Genomic DNA, 22074 nt, shown 5'->3' on the forward strand with positions numbered 1-22074 from the left:
CAGCTGAGCTCCATTGATATTAATTCCCCTGACCATCATCTTGCCTGACGAGGAGGTCAGTCGGCTCTGTTTGCCAGATTGTCTATCAGACATTTATGATATATCCTGTGGAGATGTAACCATTAACCCCTTTACTGCCCAAGGCCACCACAGATTGTTGCACTACACTCGGTTGGCACTATTGTTTATGGGGGCATTCAGCTGGCACTGTTTCTGGGAAGCTCTGCTATCTATGATGGCTCTTTTACTAGTAGCCTATGAAGGTGTTGTTAAAGAGGGAAATCTAGATGTCATTAAATTGGTGTGTTCTTTATGTACCGTATGGCGGCATTATTGATTTGTACACTATGGTTGCATTAGTAATGAGCACAGTATGGCAGCATAATTTATGTGTGCTGTATGGTGGCATTAGTTATGTGTACTGTATTGTGGCATTACTTATGTGTACAGTATGTCAGCATTATTTATGTGTACTGCATGGTGGCATTAGTTACGTGTACAGTATGGCAGCAGTATTTATGTGTATCATATGGTGGCATTAGTTATGGTATGTGTATAGTATGGCAGCGTTATTTATGTGTATTGTATGGTGGCATTAGTTATGGTATGTGTTTAGTATGGCAGTGTTATTTATGTGTACTGTATGGTGGCATTAGTTATGGTATGTGTTTAGTATGGCAGCATTATTTATGTGTACTGTATGGTGACATTAGTTATGGTATGTGTATTGTATGGCAGCATTATTTATCTATACTGTATGGCAGCATTATTTATGTGTACTGTATGGTGGCATTAGTTATGGTATGTGTATTGTATGGCAGCATTATTTATCTATACTGTATGGCAGCATTATTTATGTGTACTGCATGGTGGCATAAGTTACGTGTACAGTATGGCAGCAGTATTTATGTGTATCATATGGTGGCATTAGTTATGGTATGTGTACTGTATGGCAGCATTATTTATGTGTACTGTATGGTGACATTAGTTATGGTATGTGTATTGTATGGCAGCATTATTTATCTATACTGTATGGCAGCATTATTTATGTGTACTGTATGGTGACATTAGTTATGGTATGTGTATTGTATGGCAGCATTATTTATCTATACTGTATGGCAGCATTATTTATGTGTACTGCATGGTGGCATTAGTTACGTGTACAGTATGGCAGCAGTATTTATGTGTATCATATGGTGGCATTAGTTATGGTATGTGTATAGTATGGCAGCGTTATTTATGTGTACAGTATGGTGGCATTAGTTATGGTATGTGTATAGTATGGCAGCGTTATTTATGTATACTGTCCACAGTGTTTACGCCGTGTGTGTTCGTACCCTTTGGTCAGTTGACCAACACCTCGTCTGAGTCTTCAACAGTCAAATTCAGCGCTCAGCATCTGTGCACTTGTAGAAACTTGCTAACAGCTATTCGCCAAAAAACCTAATAGCTTAATAATAAAGAATTTGATACGGGAAACGTAATTTCTGCTGGAATCATTGAAGAATTTAAGAAGGAACGACTGTTTCTTGTCAAAGACTTCACAAAGCGTCGCCTCCAGTGTACTTAGTTACAGCCGCAGCGCTGGCCAAAAAAGTCCTCACAACCGTTTCTGTGTATACATGTGACGGAGCGCGGCTCTTGACACTCTTGGTATACATGTAGAGACCTGGTGTTGATTTACGGTGGGTGCTGCGAATTACACATTGAAAAGAACAAATGTTCCACTGCTTTACCTCAAATGATCTCCTTCCAGTTTACGAAATTTCGACTGTACTTTTTCTTATGTCTGGCTAAAAGGTCAATTATCATTAATATAGTGAAAGGTCAATACAAGGGACAGGACTGCGATTTTAATTTGTGACCATGGAAAGTTATATCTTCCGCTACTTAAAGGAAATGTCCAGGAAAAGCCATTACTGAATGACCCTCTCGCTGACGGCCTTGCTAATGAAGACTTACAATGCACTGAATTTCATGGACATGTGCCCGCTCCACTAGAGGAGGGGTCATCAACTCAGTGGCGGACACAGACTGCAAAAGGCCCCTGTGCAGATAATGTGCCAGGGCCCCCCCCCCCCCCACCCCGCAAACTTCTCATGGCCGACGGTCCGCTTTCAGCTGCATCGCTGGGTCTCCTAAGTGACCCAACAATGCAGCACTAGCAGCCGGGGCGTCACTAAGGCTGGGTTCACACACACACTATTTACGGACGTAATTTGGGCGTTTTAGCATTGAATTACATCCGAAAATGCGGCTCAAAAGCGTCGGAAAACATCTGCCCATTCATTTGAATGGGTCTTACGATGTTCTGTGCCGATGGTCATTTTTTTTTACGCGCCGCTGTCGAAAGGCGGCGCGTAAAAAACTGCCTGTCACTTCTTCAGATGTAAATGGAGCCGTTTTCCATGGACTCCATGGAAAACCAGCTTCAATTACTTCCGTAGTGGACGCAGCAAAAGACGCCTGCACATGCCATTACGGCTGAAATTACGGTGCTGTTTTCTCCTGAAAACAGCACAGTAATTTCAGCCGTAACAGACGCTGCCGTGTGAACATACCCTCAGGGCTTAAAATGTCCGGGAAATAGCCCCAATACATATGTGTCCGCCCCAAAAAAAAGTGTGTGTATAGGAGACAGCATAGCATATCTATAGCACTACGACCCTATAAACTATGGATAGGATTAGATACAGTGGCTGAGCAGACAGTATCACACATGATAGGATTAGATACAGTGGCTCAGAAGGCAGTATCACACATGATAGGATTAGATACACAGCTCAGCAGACAGTATCACACATGATAGGATTAGATACAGTGGCCCAGCAGACAGTATCACACATGATAGGATTAGATACAGTGGCTCAGCAGACAGTACCACACATGATAGGATTAGATACAGTGGCTCAGCAGACAGTACCACACATGATAGGATTAGATACAGTGGCTCAGCAGACAGTATCACACATGATAGGATTAGATACAGTGGCTCAGCAGACAGTACCACACATTATAGGATTAGATACAGTGGCTCAGCAGACAGTATCACACATGATAGGATTAGATACAGTGGCTCAGCAGACAGTATCACACATGATCGGATTAGATATAGGGCCCAGCACAGTATCATACATGATTGGATTAGATACACAGCTCAGCAGACTGTATCACACATGATAGGATTAGATACAGGGCCCAGCTCGCTGACATTGCGGCTCCAGCGCTGGACCCAGGAAAGGTAAGAATAATAATTTTGCTTCTTTATGTGTTACTGATTATTTTTGTGTGTTTGTGTTTTTTTTACAGGTTCGGTTGTTGGACTTCGGATACGAGGACTTCAATGACGGCGTTTTTTTTATTCTCAATAAAATGGTTAATGAGGGTTGTGTTTTTATTTCAATAAAAAAAATTTCTATGTGCTTGTATCTTTTTAAACTTTATTATCACCGCCTTAGTAATGGCCGCTGGCTGATTGACAACCTCCATTACTAAGGCGAGGCTTAATGTTAGCCGGTGCAGAGTCTACACTAACCCCCATTATTACCCCGGTACCCACCGCCACCAGGGGTACTGGGAAGAGCCGGGTACAAACCAGTACCCGACCAGCTGTAGTGACGGGCAGGCACCGGGGTGGCCGCAGGCTGGTAGTATTAGGCTGGGGAAGGCCAAAAACAGTGGCCCTTCCCACCCTTGTAATGCTGCCTGCTGCTGCTGTGTTGTATCTGGCTGGTTATGAAAATTGGGGGGGACCCGACATCGTTCTTTCCAATTATTTTTTAAATGACGTGGCGTCCCCCCCATTTTCATAACCAGCCAGATACAATAAAGCAGCAGCAGCCTAGCATCACCAGGGTAGGAAGGGCCACTGTATCTGGCCTTTCCCCTCCTGATAATACCAGCCTGCGGCCACCCCAGTGGCCGACCATCACTACAGATGGTCAGGTACTGGATCGTACCCGGCTCTTCCCAGCACCCCTGGTGGCGGTGGGTACCGGGGTAATAAAGGGGGTTAGTGTTAGCCTCTGCACCGGCTAACACTAAGCCCTGCCTTAGCAATGGATGCTGTCAATCAGCCGGCGGCCATTACTAAGGCGGTAGTAATATAGTTTAAAAAAAACCACAAAGACATAGAAAAAATATTTTATTGAAATAAAAAAAAAAAACACAACCCTCATTAACCATTTTATTAATAAAAAAAAAAGCTGTCATCGAAGTAGTCCTGGAATCCGACGTAGTCCAACGACCGAACCTGTAAGAAAACACACAAAAAATGATTAGTAACACATGTGTTAGGGTATGTGCACACACACTAATTACGTCCGGAATTGACGGACGTATTTCGGCCGCAAGTACCGGACCGAACACACTGCAGGGAGCCGGGCTCCTAGCATCATAGTTATGTACGACGCTAGGAGTCCCTGCCTCGCTGCCGGACAACTGTCCGGTACTGAAAACATGATTACAGTACAGGACAGTTGTCCCACAGCGAGGCAGGGACTCCTAGCGTCGTACATAAGTACGACGCTAGGAGCCCGGCTCCCTGCAGTGTGTTCGGTCCGGTACTTGCGGCCGAAATACATCCGTCACTTACGGACGTAATTAGTGTCTGTGCACATACCCTAAGGCTTAGATACAGGGCCCATGTGTGATACTGTCTGTGGGACCCTGTATCTAAGCCTACCACAAGGTAGGCTTAGATACAGGGTCCAGCAGACAGTAATCTTATACAGTATAAGATTACTGTGTGCTGGGGCCCTGTATCTAAACCTACAGTGTGGTAGGCTTAGATACAGGGCCCAGCAGACAGGATCACGCATGGGCCATGTATCTAAGCCTACCATGTGATTGGCTTAGATACAGGGCCCAGCAGACAGGATCACACAATCTGTGATCCTGTCTCATGGGCCCCCTAAGCCTGCTACATCGTAGGCTTAGGGGTTGTGCAGTCCCTAAACATTGATGGCCTATCCTCAGGATAGGCCATCAATAGCTGATGTGTCGCCCGGGACCCGCAAATCAGCTGTTTTGAAGGGGCCGCAGCACTCGTACGAGAGCTGCTTCCCCTTCATTTCACTACTCGCCCACACTGTGAATCGCCGAAACCGATTCACAGTGTGACCGGAATGAAGTGACAGGAATGAAGGGGAGCAGCTCTCGTACGAGTGCTGCGGCCCCTTCAAAACAGCTGATTGGCGGGTCCCAGGAGTCGGACCCCGCCAGTCAGGGCTATCTTACCTTCCTCTTCGGCCGCGGCGGGAGTTCTGTAGTCTCGATGCTGTGCGCGGCGGCATAGCGCTGTGACGTCATGCGCTGCGCACAGCGCCTGACGTCAGGACCTCCGCTGCGATCCGGAACCAGGAAGGTAAGTAAAGTATGTTACTATAGTAACAGGGGCCCGCGGCCCGAGTTACTATAGTAACTTTTTATTGATGTGGTGCGGGGGGCCGTGGGCCCCCCTGGCTTCGGGGCCCGGTCGCAATTGCGACCGCTGCGACCCCTATAGCTACGCCAGTGGTCCACGGGCCTCTGTCTCAGTCCTCAGCATCGCGCAGCTGAGAACTGAGTCGGCCAGCAGAGGAACGGGCCCCATTCCCACGCGGGGCCCTTGTGCAGCTGCACCGGCTGCACATGCGGTATGTCCGCCCCTGCATCAACTAGCAGACCACGTTCTGAACCCGGACCTTGGACGCCAGTAGCATCGCCGGGTGAATCCCCGGGCGACGGCCAAATTCAACTGTATTTGCGTCCTCAAGACACGGATGCAATTGAATACTATAGCAGGGCAGGGAGCTATCGCCTCCCTACTTATCCATTCACTAGGCTACAGCCTATAAGACGCTGGGACAGGATCCCTGTGGAGGCCGGCCCGATGATGCCACTGCATCATGCAAAGGGTCCCATCTCGGCGTCTCATAGGTTGCAGGTCTAACAAGGTTGAGGAGGCTGCGAAGCTCCATTGAACACAGGAACAAGGGGGGGGGCACTATCTACAAGGGGGGGGGGGGGAGTACGGCACTATCCACAGGGGTGTGTGATACTATCTACTGGTGGGAGGGGTTGTGGCACTACCTACAGGGGTGTGTGTGGCACTACCTACAGGGGGGTGTGACAATCTACTGCAGGGGGTAGCACTATCTACAAGGGGCATTGTATGGCATGGTCTACAGGGGGCATGGTGTGGCACTATCTATAAGGGGAATTGTGGCAGATAAGTCAGATTTTTGCTGCAGATCCACGGGTCGGAACTGCCTTGGCAAATCCGACCCGTATGAATATAGCCTTAATGTTGCAGTTCAGCACAGACCTTCACCTGATGGCGAACACCGGTAAATGGACCTTCACTAAAAACAGTTCAGTACCCCTGCTCTAGAGTAAGGGTATGTACACACGCACTGTTTTCAGACATAATTTGTGCGTTTTACGCCTCAAATTATGCCTGAAAAAAACGGCTCCATTACGCCTACAAACATCTGCCCCTTGCTTTCAATGGGTTTTATGGTGTTCTGTTCCCACGAGGTGTTATTTTACGCGTCGCTGTCAAAAGACGGCACGTAAAAAGATGCCCGCGAGAAAGAAGTGCATGTCACTTTTTGGGCCGTTTTTGGAGCCGTTTTTCATTGACTACATTGAAAAAAAGCTCCAATAACGTCCGTAATATACGCCGCGAAAAACGCGAGTTGCTACAAAAACGTCTGAAAATCAGGAGCGGTTTTCGCCTGAAAGACGTATTTTGCCAAGCCGTGTGAACATACCCTTAGAGTTGCTTGAATCTCTTCCATCTTCTTTGGACCATCCTTACTTGTTAATTGCCAAGGGACCCTTCTAAGGCTTCGTTCACATCTGCGTCAGGTCTCCGTTCCCAACTTCCTTCGGAGCTTTCCGTTGGAACGGAGCCCTGACTGACACAAACGGAAACCATGATTTCAATGGTGTCGGATCCGGTGTCAATGCTTTCCGTCGTTTTGACAACGGAGCCCTGACGCAGAACAAAGCCTTAGAAGGGTCTCTTGGCAATATGTTCACAAATTGACCCCCTACTGGGATCCTCAGCGATCAGCAGTAATCAATGGGTTGACAGGACAGGTCAGGTCCTCCAAAACAAGAGACGCTCTTGATAAGCCTTCTCTACTCTCGCCAAGAGATGAGGATCCTGAACAAAAAACCTCCCATTTATTAACTTATGATTCCCTCACAGGATACATGAGAAGATGTTTTCTAAACTAGACAACAACTTTAGCTCCTAATACTACTTTAAAAGGGGTATTCTAACAATTAGGGCACTTCTATGCCAAAAATGACTAATAGGTTGGAGTCACAACTATGGGACCCCCTGCACCGTTAATAAGAACGGGTGTTCTCTGACCCCTATTGGGCAAGTTCAGGTGGCCGGCAGCAGCTGCATGTAGAAAGGTGCCTGCATTGAAGTACTGGGGAATTACAAAAACAACAGAGTCCCCGATCTATAGACAGATGTAGACCCAAGAAGTGGCACCTCACACCGATTAGACATTTATGGCCTGTCCAAATATTTTGTGTCAAAATTATCTAGTTTAGATTAATTTAAATAAATTTTAAAAATTTAATAAAATAAAAAGTATACTGTTTTAGCAGAACACCGGTGGCCTCTAGTGGTTACTGTGGATACAACAGTCTACTGTTCATGGCTATATATCTGAAATCTAGTAAATAACGGTACATCCGTACAGCAGCGTGGGGATTTGTCTTATATTCCTATATGTCTTGCGAAGAACAGGCGGTAACCTGGACCAAAAAAAATTATAATTACCTTTTATGGTCATCATGCAATTTATCTTCCTGGAGTCCATGACACCACACCCAGAGGATGGTCCGCGGGTCAAATAAAAGTTTGGACCAGATAAAAGAGGAGCACTTACTTTCATGGACGTTTTCATGCAGAACAGCGCCCCTTTTGTCTATAGATTGTCTGGTATTGCAGCTCAGTCCCATGTACTTGAATGCGGCTGAGCTGCAATACCAGACACAGCCAAAAGGCATAGTGGCGCTGTTTCTGAATGAAAACAGTCATGTTTTACTAAACCCATACAACTACTTTAAGAAGGGACAATGACCACAACACATTCCTAGTGAGGACTAGAACAGAATCCAAAAGGACCAAACCATTCATCTCCCACCTGACATCGGGCAAATAAAAACGCTACTGCATGCTGGGTGATATCCTAATTAATAGGACCGGTGCACAATACTCTCCGGGCATCGTGTGGTTGCCACAATAACTGTAGCACCCAGTGTGCCAGGTCAGGAGATCACAAGTGGCGGTACACTTTAAAGACGATCTGCCACTGAGATGCTCTTTTTCTATGTTAGAACAATATCATAACTCTGTCCTTCACTACGTGGTTATTGTGAATTTTATCTTTATCAAAACGGCCGCTCATTATTATTCATTAGGGGTTTTGGACTTTTTGAATACATAATTCCTCCACGGGCTGACAGTTGATTGGCCGGTCATCTGACCTCCCGTTCACTTCTTTGCTGTGATTGGTCAAAATGACTGAAGCTTCAGCCTTTATACTTAATAGATAGACATACCCCTGAGGGTATGTTCACACGGCAGCCTCCGTTACGGCTGAAATTACGGAGCTGTTTTCAGGAGAAAACCGCTCCGGAATTTCAGACGTAATGGCATGTGCAGGAGTTTTTCGCTGCGTCCATTACGGACGTAATTGGAGCTGTTTTTCCATGGAGTCAATGGAAAACGGCTCCAATTACGTCTGAAGAAGTGACAGGCACTTCTTTGAAGCGGGCGTCTTTTTTCCGCTCCATCTTTTGACAGCGGGGCGTAAAAAAAATGACCGTCGGCGCAGAACATCGTAAAACCCATTCAAATGAATGGGCAGATGTTTGCCGACGCTTTGGAGCCGTATTTTCGGACGTAATTCGAGGCTAAAACGCCCGAATTACGTCCGTAAATAGGGTGTGTGAACCCAGCCTTAGACTCGTTCACTACTAAAGTAAGAGTAGCTAAAAACAGCTAAGGATCTGTTCACACTGGGATTTATTGAGGTTTCCAGTATTTTTTTCCATGCAGTGTTTCGCAAACTATTTATTGCCTTATGAAGTGTTTGAAGGACTCTGTCGGAGAGATCAAAACCGATGCAAGGGGAAAAGTGGAGAAGCCCAAAGCAAATCAAAAAGATCGCTGGTTTCGATTACAAAAAAACCTTCTCCAATTTTGAAAACTACCAGGGAGTGCCTAAGGGGGGGGGGGGGTGTATATCCGTCCTTGACTCTTGCAGGTTAATTCATAGACTATTTCATCATGGACAGTCCAGACCTCCATAAAAACGACTCAATACAGACCCTTTGGAGATCCAAGTTCAGCTCACTTGAGCCACAGGCGGCCCATAACTTGCAGCCACAGTACAGCAGTCTGAATGAGGCCTTAGAATAGAATCGTGTACAAAACCGCTCTCATCCAGAAGGAAAAAACAAAAAACACTCTAGTGCCACCTATAGGCGGCTACCCTGTGAGTAAAGTCCTTGAAACATGACTCAGGTGATCAGCCATACCAGAGATATCCATCTGTAGGCAGCACTGTTTGGAGTTGTTGCTCCTCATCAGTACAGAGTAGGGATCTGGTTGTATGTGAGAGGCTATGTTTCAGGGGTTGACTTACAACGTAGCCACCTATAGGTGGCACTAGAGAAATAATTTTCTGTCTTCGGGAGGAGAGCTATTTTTAATACTTTTTCCCAGGGTGCATTGCTCCCTTACACCAGTTGGGTCTCCACATACTATGAATGGTGAATGAAGACTTATTTCATTGTGCAGCAGTATACACTGGGGGAGATTTACTAAGCAAATTATCCCCAAAACACGGAATATGCAGTGCACCAAGTTTATTACACATTTGGTGCGTGGCCAAGAAGTGGATAGGAAGATTCCGATCCTAGGATCCCGGGCGGGTCATGACAACTGCCCGGAATATCACTTTAAAAACCACGAAGTCAATAAACTTTATATACAGTAGTTTTGCACTTTTATTACACAATCAGGAAACAGGAAAAATAAACCTTTATCTGCAAATTCCAAAACAAGATAAGCAAACAAATAAAAAGTCTACATAAAATTAAAAACGCTTAGAAAAAAAATATACACAAAACAAAAATGTCTACACATTTAGGATTAGTCAACTAATCTGTTCAATACACCCTTAAAATCCTTAATAAATACAATCCTAAACCTTAAAATAAGGGAACCCTAAAATACTTTCTTATAGATTGCTACATTAGGGGTTAATCTTTATGCCCATTTAAAAGGCCACCTTCCACATTAGGTTTAAAGCAGGAAAGCGAAAGAGGTTGGTGCTGTTATTAAGGATTTGTCTGGGGGGGGGGGGGGGGGGGGAAGCATTAAGGATTAAGAAATAAAATCCCATCCATAATTATAAAGAAAAGAAAAAAAAAATAATAATAATTTGTGTTGCTTACAACACAGTCAAATTTATTAATATATACATTTTTAAATTAGGACAATAAAAAACTTGCACCATTAGAATACTGAAGGATAAAAACAAAGAGTTTAGAGGATGTATAAGAGAGAAAAAAAAAAATCTAAAAAAAAAAACATTAAAAAAAATTCAATTAAAATGATGTTCTCGCTAAATGGCAGGCAAACCCATCATTAATGATAGCATTAAGGCCACATGCACACGAACATGCTTTTGCGGCCGCAATTCCCCCGAAAATTCCTATGGGGCCATGCACACGACCGTGTTTTCCACGGTCCGTGCATGGCCCAAGAGCCCGGACCGCAGAAAGAACAGGCATGTCTTATTACGGCCGTGTTCTGCGGTCCAGGCTCATAGCAAATAATGGCCGCGGCCATGTGCACGGCTCACGATTTGCAGGTGACACTCCGCCCCCGGCCTACCTGAAAATCACGGCCGTGCACATGGCTACGGTCGTGTTCATGAGGCCTAATACATGCAAATTAAAAGGAGGCGGCTAGACCCAAACTTACAGGATAGGAATAAATGCTACAAAAAAAAAAAAAAAAAAAAAAAATTGGTTACATTTTGGGGATCGGGGTTCGATGAATAAAAAACAACCATGGTTTAATAGATTGTTTTTCAAAAAGAAAGAAATAAATGTCAGTTTGTATTATTTTTGATCATTTATATGCTTAAAAATACCAAAAACAGAAAAGAAATTAAAATATCACTCAAAAAATTTTACAAGAAAAAAAAATAAAAATACAATTTTACACAAATTTGCATTATAAATTTTCATGTAGGAAAAAAAAAAAAGTTGTAATAATTAAGGTGCAAAAGTCAACTTGTTATTTAAGTGCCTGCTAACACATTTACGGGAATTCTCACTACACATTATTTGCAAATATATACGTAGAAAAAAATTCATACAACATTTATGTGCCAACGAGAGGATATCTATTTACATAGCTTGCTACAAATAAGGAGCTATTTATTGTGAAGCACCACTGGACATCCTCCAATGAGGAGTAGAAACATCCGGAAGCATCTTAATTATCAACAGGTTTAACTTTGCCTTGATCTTCGACTTTCTTTATAGCAGCCCGAATAGCTTGTTGGTCGCCCAAAAATTCGTGAGGCTTGACAGCGCGTAGATTCTCGTCCAGTTCAAGCAGCACAGGAACCCCAGTGGGAAGCGAAATATTTATTATGTCGTCATCAGAGATCCCTGCAAGACATGACAAAAATTAGACAATACAGCTACGATGCAGAATTAAGATTGGCGCACATGTTGATTTTAACGAAAACTGTGTAATACTTCATTTCTCCTGTTGAGGCACTGCAGGAAAATTGAAGGGGAGGATGGATCTACAGATAGATATAGAGATCGATATAGATATAGAGATCGATCGATCGATATAGGGATAGATTCATGAGGTGATAGATATGAGATATATAGATAGATGTGATCATGAGGTAATGGATAGATATAGATAAATAAAGGTCACTCGTGTGGGGATGGGGTGGATATTTAGTTACACCTTGAACTTTTCTAGCTCGTCCTGTAACACAAGGAGGAAGGTCACACAAGGGTCTTGGATCTCACAAATCCGTCTACAAAGTGCGCGCAAAAGGAAACACCGCCACATCGCTGCACTTATCCAACGTCCTCACAACTGGTACTTTGCCAGACTTACGAACCCTCGGTCACCCAGCTCGTCCAAGTGGCAGAATATTTTTGAAGAAACAAGAAAACGGAAGTGGAGTTGTTGCCTAAGTAGACAGTAGTAGCGGCCATATTGGTAGTCATCCAGATTTTCCAAAATCAAATAAAAGATAAGAAACAGCTAAATAGAATTTTTAACAACTTGACAGTAGAGGATGAGCCAAGAATTTATATTTACTGTGATAGAAGTCACATTATACTGTATATATATATATTGCGACTCATTTCTACGGCCCGGAAATATACGGGAAGGTGTCTGTGGCCGATAGAAAAGAGTAAATATTTTATCCGCAATTACGGATCCGTAATCGCGCATAAAAGTTACGGTCCTGTGCATGGGGCCTTAACCGAACACTCCTCACTCCAAGCTGATACATTATACCTGCACTAATACATTGTAGCAAACTCTGTCCTGACAATGACAACCCCGGTGTATGTAAAAGTGACCATATTAGCCATCACCCAGCTTTCCTAGATTCCTGGACAACAAGTCTGCCCAGTGATGCCATCCCTATGCCCAGTGATACATTTCTTCCCCCCGTATTGCTGAGTGACAACCTTGATAGTCACCCAGCTTTCCCACATACTCCTGAAGCCGGCGAACCGCTAATAAGGTGCGGCGATCACAACGTCTTGTCAAGGACAGATGTGAAATTCAGGAAAGCTGGGTGTTAACCCCTTGGGAGCTGTAAATGCCGGTGTACGGGTGGTCACCCAGCTTTCCCAAAATAAGATGTAACATAGATATGACTGAATAGTAATGACGGCCAGAGGAAATGTTCTTTATCTACAGTTGGCAGCGATGAACTCAGGAATTGTCAGGTCAATGTCACCGGCTTTTCCTCCGAGCCCGGAGAATTTCTTTGTAGCGTCGGTCCGGGCTCGGTACGGCAGGGGAATAAGGATTCTGGGATGCGCTGCGCAACAATACGTCTTCCTACAAAAACAGGATAAAGGGGCGCTCTGCAGTCCTTCCTGTTGGCACTACAGAAGGTGACGTCACAGCTGCAGACGGCCATCAGCATAAGAAAACTCAACATAAAAGCAAAAAACCCAGAGCAGAAACCAAAGCACAAAACGTTCTGTCAAATAAAACACAAATATTTTACTTGACATATAAAAGTAAAATAAAAAATCTGCACTGAAGAGTCCCAACAAGGCAGGAACAGGCTTTCCTGTGTCAATTTCATATAGAAGTCAATAATAATCCTCAAAAATTAATGTCCACCTCGGGAACGATCGCTCAGTCAGCCAGTTCTTAGTTATATCTGGTTCTCGGGAAAGTTGGGTGATCACCTATACACCTGCATTTCCAGCTCCGAAGGGATGAACACCCCGCTCTCCTGATATTACATGGGTATTTGAGAAGGGGGGTGTGATCGAGCATAAAACTTAGCAAATTTGCTCTTCAGGAGTCTTGGGAAGCTGAGTGATGGCCCTTATGGGATCTCCGAGGGCAGTCCTACAGGTTATGGAAAACAACTTTTTAACAATTTGATGGCTGAAATACTTTTCTACAGAGTCAAAATGGGGAAACTTTTCTTCACTTGCAAAACGTTATTTCAGTACAGCTGGAGGAGATAAGTGGCTGCCAGATCGTTGTCACCGCTTATCACAAAAATGACCAAAAAGGATCACCAGGAAAAATCCTCTGTTCAATCCAATGACCCCCAAAATCTGATAACTCAAGTTTGGGCACATCAGAAGAGCCTGGTGGCCAACCTGCCTCGAAATCTGCTGCTGGCACCTAACTTTTTGAGTTCTATTTTACAGACTTCTATGGAAGTTTTTGTTATGGGGTAGGTCCCGGAGGGCTTCTAAGGTTTACAGTATTTTGTCCACCCCTGTATTAATTTGTTGTCGGATCCCACAACCAGCAGGATCCAATGACCAAAAAAAATAAAATAAATCAGCTTATACCCCCATGCAGTAAGCTCAGGAGCTCCCTCTAGTGGTGACTGAAGACAGAAAATTATAATTTAACTTTTGAAGGGGATTTGTAGCTCTGTATCAGTGAATCAGCGGTGCTACCACTAAAAGTATAAGAAATCAATCAGCACAGAATGTGTATCATCGAGGGTTGACATTCCCTTTGTGCCCTCGGGATCCTTACCCCGGTAGAACTTGTGCAATGTCATAAGGAATTCCAGGTGGAGTGGTTCTTTAATAGGCAAAACAATTATTTTCTCTAAAGTTTTCCATGCATGAAGACTGGCTCAGTGTAAGGTATAATTATGCCTTGAGGAAGAGTTTTCACCTTTAATAGAAAATTATTTCCTTTTAATGCCAGATTTTACCGGCCCTGGTGTCAGGTTTATACATTGCTTTGTATTACTTAAAGGAACATTCAATTAAAAAAATTATACATTGTATGTATTATGGCTAATGCAGGGCCTGAGGAGGCGGAGCACGACACAGGGATTCTCTTTAGGCCCAGTTCACACAGTTTGTTTTTTTACACCAATTTTGATGCAGAAACCGTGTCTGAATCAGCGTCAAAAAACGCCCGAAACAATCCCCCATTGATTTCAATGGGAGGCAGAGGCGTTCTTTTTCCGTAGCGGTTTTTAAGTGCCTTGCTCTTTTTTGCCACGGTTCTGCCTCCGTCCATCCATTGAAATCAATGGGAGACAGAGAAAGCGCTTTTGGCCCGCCGTGCTCAATGGCCGCGGGTTGAAAAATGCCGCAAAAATCTGCAGGCAGGTCAAAATCCGCTGATGCAGATTTTTCTGCCTGCAAAAAAACAAAAACAAAAAAAAACAGAAAACCGTGTGAACAGGGCCTAAATGTTCTTTGAATCTATGTGTCACGCTCCGCCCCCTCCGGACGAGCACTAGGCATAATACAGTATATATTTGGCCTGGAGCAGTCCTCGATATACATAAAACATTGGTAACCTATAGTAAATATTTTGCTTTACTGATCTTGTACTGAATTCAATGTTTTCTTCTCCATTCACATCCAAAACAAATTCAGAATTCTGATGGTTTCCCATAACCATGGAGCAATGAATAGCGGTAACTCAGTGAAAAGTTACTCAGAGCTTACACAGTGGCCGGCATCCAAACTGGTGTCTGTTTCCAATGGCAACCAGCAGAATTCTGAATGCAGCTCCGGGATGTTAATGGAGAAAATGCCAGGAATGGACTCAAAATCATTATTAGTGTTTTCAAAGTTACTCAACAGTTCACTTAGAGGTGGAGTTCGGTTTTTGGTCGCGGCCTTGCCGTGTACAGCTGTATTCTGCATCATGGTTACCAAGCCAACGGGACACAACATTTATTTTGCTACAGCAGTCTTTTCCAGGAGAGGAGAATGTTTTATGTAAATGTTTATACAGGACTATTCCGGTTAAGACAAACTATTTTCTTATACCGCAACAGTATTATATCTGATCCGTTACCTTTCACCACCCCAACCCCCCCCCCCCCCCAAAAAATGTTATTGTAATCCAACCAGGATGTCTATCGGTGTGATTGGTGCAACTTTGTAATTACATTTTATGAAAAATTATTTCAACTTTTTGAGATACAGCTGCTTTGTATCCTGTATACAGAGCAGCTGTATCTAGCGCGCAGACCTGTATCCGTCAGGTCCGCGGGACTGACGGGTTCAGTGTCAGCGGGTCTTGCGTGTCTCTGACACAGGATCGAGCGGTTACTGATCACATCTAAGTTCATAACTTAGGCTTTGTTCACATCTGCGTCGGGACTCCGTTCATGGGTTCCGTCGGACCTTCCATCGGGGGAACCCAAACGTAAACCATAGGTTTCCGTTTGCATCACCGTTGATTTCAATGGTGACGGATCCGGTGCAAATGGCTTCCGTTTGTCATCGTTGTTTAAGGATTCCATTGTTTTGACAGAATGAATAGCGCAGTCGACTACGGTATTGATTCCGTCAAAACGACGGAACCCTTACACAACGGTGACAAACGGAAACCATTTGCACCGGATCCGTCACCATTGGAATCAATGAAGGAAAGCTTTGACGCAGGTGTGAACGAAGCCTTAGATGTGATCGATCACAAGTGGATCCTGCGTGTCAGAGACATGCAGGACCCGCTGTTACTGAACCGGTCAGTCGTGCGGACCTGGATTCAGGATACAAAGCAGCAGTATCTCAAAACTTTTTAACGGCTCAAGATAGAGGGTTGAAATTTGGTGGGATTTAACAGGGTCATAAAATCTACCTTAATACCAAAAAAACACCCCACCTCCTTGGGCGTGGTTGGGTGGGCAAATGAGGCTAAATCTTAACTGGCACGGGGGGGGGGGGGTGGGGGTCGAGTGGGGGCTCATTTGAAAGCTGTTTTCAGTACAAAAACCAAATGCCGCGATTTTGAGATAGTATTTTTTTTTCCCGCTGAGGTATTGAAGTTTAAAGTTATCATCTTCATTATCGGCTACCCCTGGTGTTAGCATTACCCAAAATGTAGCGTGCGGGTGAAATCCTAAATGTGTGTGGGCGCGCGCGTGTGTGAGCTTAGGAATGTCACAGCAAGGTGACTTTAAATTACGTATTACTACAATCTGCCTCAGCGATACAAAAATGGACCTGGTCTACGATTGTAACACGATTTCATGTGGACACATTTCGGTAGTCGCTTGTGAATTTCGGAGAGTAATTTTCATTTTTGTACTTTTCTATTGTCATATCACAATGACCGAAACGGAAAGGATCACTTTATTTATGATGAGAGGGTATGGCGAAGAAAAAAAAAAAAGAAGATCCTATCGACTAGTAGCCTCTTTATTCAATGCCGCTTATCCTATCCGTGATCCAATTTCATGGTCAACTGTTAAAAGAACCGTTCATCGTTTCCAAATAACCGGTTCAATTACAGACGCAGCAAGATCCGGACGACCCAAACACGCTGGTAACGATGAGAAAGCTTTAGATGTTCTGCTCACTGCACATGATGATCCTCATACACCTGTCTCCGGTGGAGCGCAACAAGCGACTCCCGAAATGTGTCCACATGAAATCGCGTTACAATCGTAGACCAGGTCCATTTTGTATCGCCGAGGCCGATTGTAATAATACGTAATTTAAAGTCACCTCGATGTGACATTCCCAAGCTCACACACATTTAGGATTTTAACCGCACGATACATTTTGGGTAATGCCAACACCGGCGGAAGTCGGTAATGAAGATGATAACTTTACCGTTAAATATCTCAGCGGAGGGGGGCGTGGCTGACTTCCGCCGCGAGCAGTCGCATGCTGTGAGAGCTCCGTCCCGGCTCCGGTGTTTCTGCATTAATCCTGCTGTAAAACTTCCCGCAAAAACTTCTTGAACGTGGGGCAATCGCAGGCACAGTAGAGGAGAGCTCAAAATGAGCAAGACACGCAATTCGGCGGCCGCTGACCGCCTTAAAGAGTTCGCCAGAGCAAGTAGCCATCATGGCGCCGTTACTCCTGGACAGCAGCATGACGAGGCGGACCCTCAGGGAGATGAGGATCCGGAACCATCACTGAAACAAGTCACAGCACAGCTCCTGACTGCTATACGTGAGTCTACTACTTCTCTTACTGGGAAAATAGATGAGGTTAAGGTGGACCTTGGATTGATGCGTCAGGATCTCCAGAAGCTAAGAGACCGGGTTCGTGATACCGAAACTCGGATCTCGCAAATAGAGGATGATTCTGCTCCTGTGGCACGGCAAATCGGGGCCTTGGAAAGGGCTGCAGAAGCATGGGCGCAAAGATCGGATGATCTTGAGAATAGGATGCGCAGGAATAATGTTCGTATCCTGGGCCTGCCAGAGCGTGCTGAAGGCAGAGATCCAGGGACATTTATGGAGCAATGGCTCAAAGATACGCTGCCTGATGCTACACTGTCTGCGGCCTATGCGGTTGAACGAGCACATCGCGTTCCCGCCAGACCACCACCGCCAGGGGCCATGCCTAGGCCTATGTTGGTTCGCTTACTCAGCAGCAAAGATAGAGACGCCATTTTGAGAGCTGCGCGCCAAAAAGGCCAGATCACACACAACGCCGCTACGGTCACGATTTTTCCAGATTTCTCTGCAGCACTCCAGAAAGCTCGAGCTACATTTGTCGGCATTAAACGACGGTTGAGAGATCTTCAGATTCAATACTCCATGGTCTTCCCAGCACGGCTCAGAGTTGTACATCATGATAAATCTATCTTTTTCAATACTCCGGGAGAGGCTGACGAATGGCTGAACAGCCGAAATAACCTAGGCCCCAGACCATGATTGTGGTTTTACTATCCGACACCTAGAATCGTGGACACGGAGACTCTGGGACTTTTGTGGAGCTGAGGACTGCTCCGGGAACTTTTATTATCCTCTTCTCTTGACGTTGATCCAGGTTGCTGCGTTGTGGTATAATATATGCATATCTGATACGTTTTCATTGAATGTATGCTCTCTCTAACCACTATATTTTACTTTTGCTTATATTGTTGATATTGGATTGGGATTGTCCATGAATGGGTTGCTAGACCGATCTGAGGCGACTAGATACTCCATATTATTGCGGGTTCTAATGTGACGGGTTGTATGCCTGTCTTATGTGGGTTGGAGACGCTGGAGGAGGGAAGTTGGAGTAATAGTCTGTGTGGAGTTTCCAGTCTCACACAGGCTACCCCCGTGATTCAGAAGGGATATATTCCCCTAGTTCGGAAGATTTTCTTGATAGGGCGACTGAGTTCACCCTCCTACTATTGTTGTTTTGTTAAATCTTCTACTTTTGTATTTTAAGGATCGTTCATTTAGCGGTGCATGATGTTTCTAAGTGTTATGTCTTGGAATGTGCGGGGACTGGGAGAGCCACGTAAACGCAATCAAATCTTCTCACAGATCAGGGCAAGAGGCCCGCAAATAATATGTTTGCAAGAAACGCACTTAATGTCAGACACTATTAAATTTATGAGGAAGCCATGGATACAATGGTCAGCTCACTCCACGCACTCCTCATATTCCAGGGGGGTCTCCTTGTTAATTCACAAGTCCCTAAGGTGGGAGCCAGGAGTTATGCAAAAAGACCCAGATGGGAGATATATTTTTGTACATGCCTGGATAGAGAGTCATCCTTTTGTCATACTGGGTATTTATATTCCCCCGACACAATCCCTAGCGGTACTATATGAGGCAGCCAAATTTGCATCAGAGTATCCCCAAGCTACGGTCCTCTGCATGGGAGACTATAATACTGTAGCAAATCCTACATTGGACAGATTTCGTCCGGATGTGGGGACAGATCCCCCCGGTATAGCTAGACCCCCTTCTTTATTGCTATTTCTGGAAGAGGTGGGATGGCATGATTTATGGAGGTATATGTGGCCGGATGTTCTAGAATATACTTGTTATACCCCGGGGAGAAATGCATTGTCCCGGATTGACTACATTTGCGGTAATGTACGAGCATGTTCGATGCTCTCATCTGTAGAACATTTACCCCGGGTGTTTTCTGACCACTCCCCTATGATGGTTAAATTGGTCACGTCCCAGAGAAGGAGCCATATCTGTAGGAAAATACATCCATTTTGGTTAACTCAATTTACCCAGCAGGATCGCATTCCCGATCAAATTCATATTTACACACAGGGCAACGGAAATGGTACAAATCACTCAGCTTACTGGGATGCATTAAAAGCCTATTTGAGGGGCTGTCTCCAGTCCTCCATTTCTTATATTAAAAAGGAATCGGTTAAAAGGGAACAGGAACTAGCTAACTTCTGCAAGGTACTAGAGGCCACTTATGTCTCGGACCCATCGGAGAACAATAGGGTCAGATGGTTAAAAGCGGGAAGACAATATTTGCTGTATTTGACGGAAAAAAGCAAGCGTAAAATGTTCTTTGCAAACCAGAAGTATTTTGAACAGGGAAACCAATCCAGCAGCCTGTTAGCACACCTCATCCATCAGAATACTTCCTCCCCAGCTATCTTGAAAATTAGAAGCCCTGATGGGGCTATTCTCACTGCTACGTCAGATATACTTTCTGCATTTTCTGATTTTTACAAAGACTTATATGTCTCTAGAACTACGGAAACGGCAGAAGAGTTGCAGGTATATTGTGAATCTGTCCCCTGCCCCTCTATAACTAATGAACAGAGTCTCCTACTTGATAGTATGATCACGATAGAAGAGCTGAATGAGGCAGTGACTGATATGTCTAAGGGGAAAGCCTCGGGACCGGATGGAATACCTTTAGAAGTTTATTTGAAATACCAAGAGCAGTTACTCCCAGAACTCCTTCAGACCTACCATAAATCCTTGTTAGCGGGGTCCCTGCCCGACTCCTTCTATGAAGCCACAGTAGTGGTGATACTTAAACCAGATAAAGATCCCTTGGACTGTTCTTCCTATCGGCCTATAGCATTACTTAACGTAGATTATAAAATTTTAACTAAGGTATTGGCAAATAGACTTAATGGTATTATGCCCTCTATTATCCATCCTGATCAGGCCGGGTTTATACAGGGGAGAAGTACGTCGGACAACCTACGCAGAGTCCAAATTGTTTCTCAGATTGCATCGCGGCAGGGTGCGGACTGGGCCTTGGCATCTTTGGATGCAGCAAAGGCCTTTGACTCTATTGAATGGCCATATCTACTTCAAGTTCTGCGGAGGTTTGGATTTGGCCCTGTGTTCTGTCATTGGGTCTCCTTATTGTATCTTCATCCCAGAGCAGCGGTGTTCTTAAACGGACAGCTCTCCCCATACTTTGATTTGGCTCGTGGTACCAGACAGGGGTGTCCGCTTTCACCTTTATTATTTGCAATCGCTGTAGAACCCTTAGCTATTCGACTTAGATCGGATGTGGTTTACCGGGGTATACCCCTAGACTCTGCGGAACACCGAGTGGCATTATATGCTGACGACCTGTTGCTATTTATGTCATCTCCTGATGAGTCCCTAGATGAAGCAATGACCATAATTGATAGGTTTGGAGATTTTTCTGGACTGTCCATTAACTGGGGCAAGTCGTGTCTGATGTACTTTTCCCCGCGCAGAAATGGTATGGTGGGATCATTGGTAGGGGGTTTGAGGGTGGTTCCTAGTTTTAAGTATTTGGGAATTCAAATCACGAGATTGGATGCTGACATGATACAGGCAAATGTTGCTCCCCTAATACCGATGTTTCGAGACAAATTTAAGATTTGGTCAGGATTACCTCTTTCCGTAGCAGGACGTATCAATCTTATCAAAATGGTGGTTCAGCCTAAATGTCTTTATATTCTGCAACACATATTTGTATATATCCCAAGGGCATTTTTCCAAGAAATAGACTCGCAACTAATTAAATTCATATGGGGATCTTCTAGATCTAAGCTACAGCTAGCAAAATTGCAACGACCCAGAGATCTAGGGGGAATGGCCCTCTCTGATTTATATTTATACTACCTGGCGGGTCAGCTCAAGTATATGGCTGCCTGGGTGTCACCTGAAGTACCGGAAGGATTGGAACTATGTCTGGCAAAATACTTAGATATTCCTAAACTCTGGCCTGTATTAGAACCCTCACTTCCCCTTAGTAGGAAATCTTTACCGATACATAGGGTGGCTCGTAATGTCTGGTCGGCGGCACTTAAGATCTCAGGAGAAGACCAAATAATAGCGGAAACACCCCTATGGCAGAATGAGGCACTAGATCAGTTACTCTCCTCACAGGATGATACATTTTGGTCGACACTAGGGGTAAATACGGTGGGAGATCTATTTGTGAATAATGTGATGCTGTCCTTTACTCAAGTTGAGGAAACCTATCAAGCTCCGAGAAGAGCTTTCTATAAGTATTTACAATTGCGCCATTCACTACTGACCCAGTATAGGGGAAGAGAAACACCTATTTCCACCTATCCCTTGATTGGGATTATTAGATCACAGGGACCTG

The 22074-nt window shown here is 44.5% G+C and overlaps 1 protein-coding gene across 3 annotated transcripts in view; it reads right to left on the reverse strand.

The window, feature by feature from the left end:
- Window positions 1-10055: 10055 nt before the first annotated feature.
- BPGM (bisphosphoglycerate mutase) overlaps window positions 10056-22074 on the reverse strand; it is a 32988-nt gene continuing 20969 nt past the window's right edge. For 2 of the 3 annotated variants that reach the window (XM_075856014.1, XM_075856015.1), the window contains exon 3: window positions 10056-11706. In XM_075856014.1, coding sequence (XP_075712129.1) covers window positions 11528-11706 — 179 coding nt within the window. In that variant the 3' untranslated portion in view covers window positions 10056-11527. The remainder of the gene's footprint in view (window positions 11707-22074) is intronic. The other variant, XM_075856013.1, reaches the window with a different exon arrangement.

Source organism: Rhinoderma darwinii, chromosome 3 (assembly GCF_050947455.1).
Source record: "Rhinoderma darwinii isolate aRhiDar2 chromosome 3, aRhiDar2.hap1, whole genome shotgun sequence".
NCBI classification, from domain to species: Eukaryota; Metazoa; Chordata; class Amphibia; order Anura; family Rhinodermatidae; genus Rhinoderma; species Rhinoderma darwinii.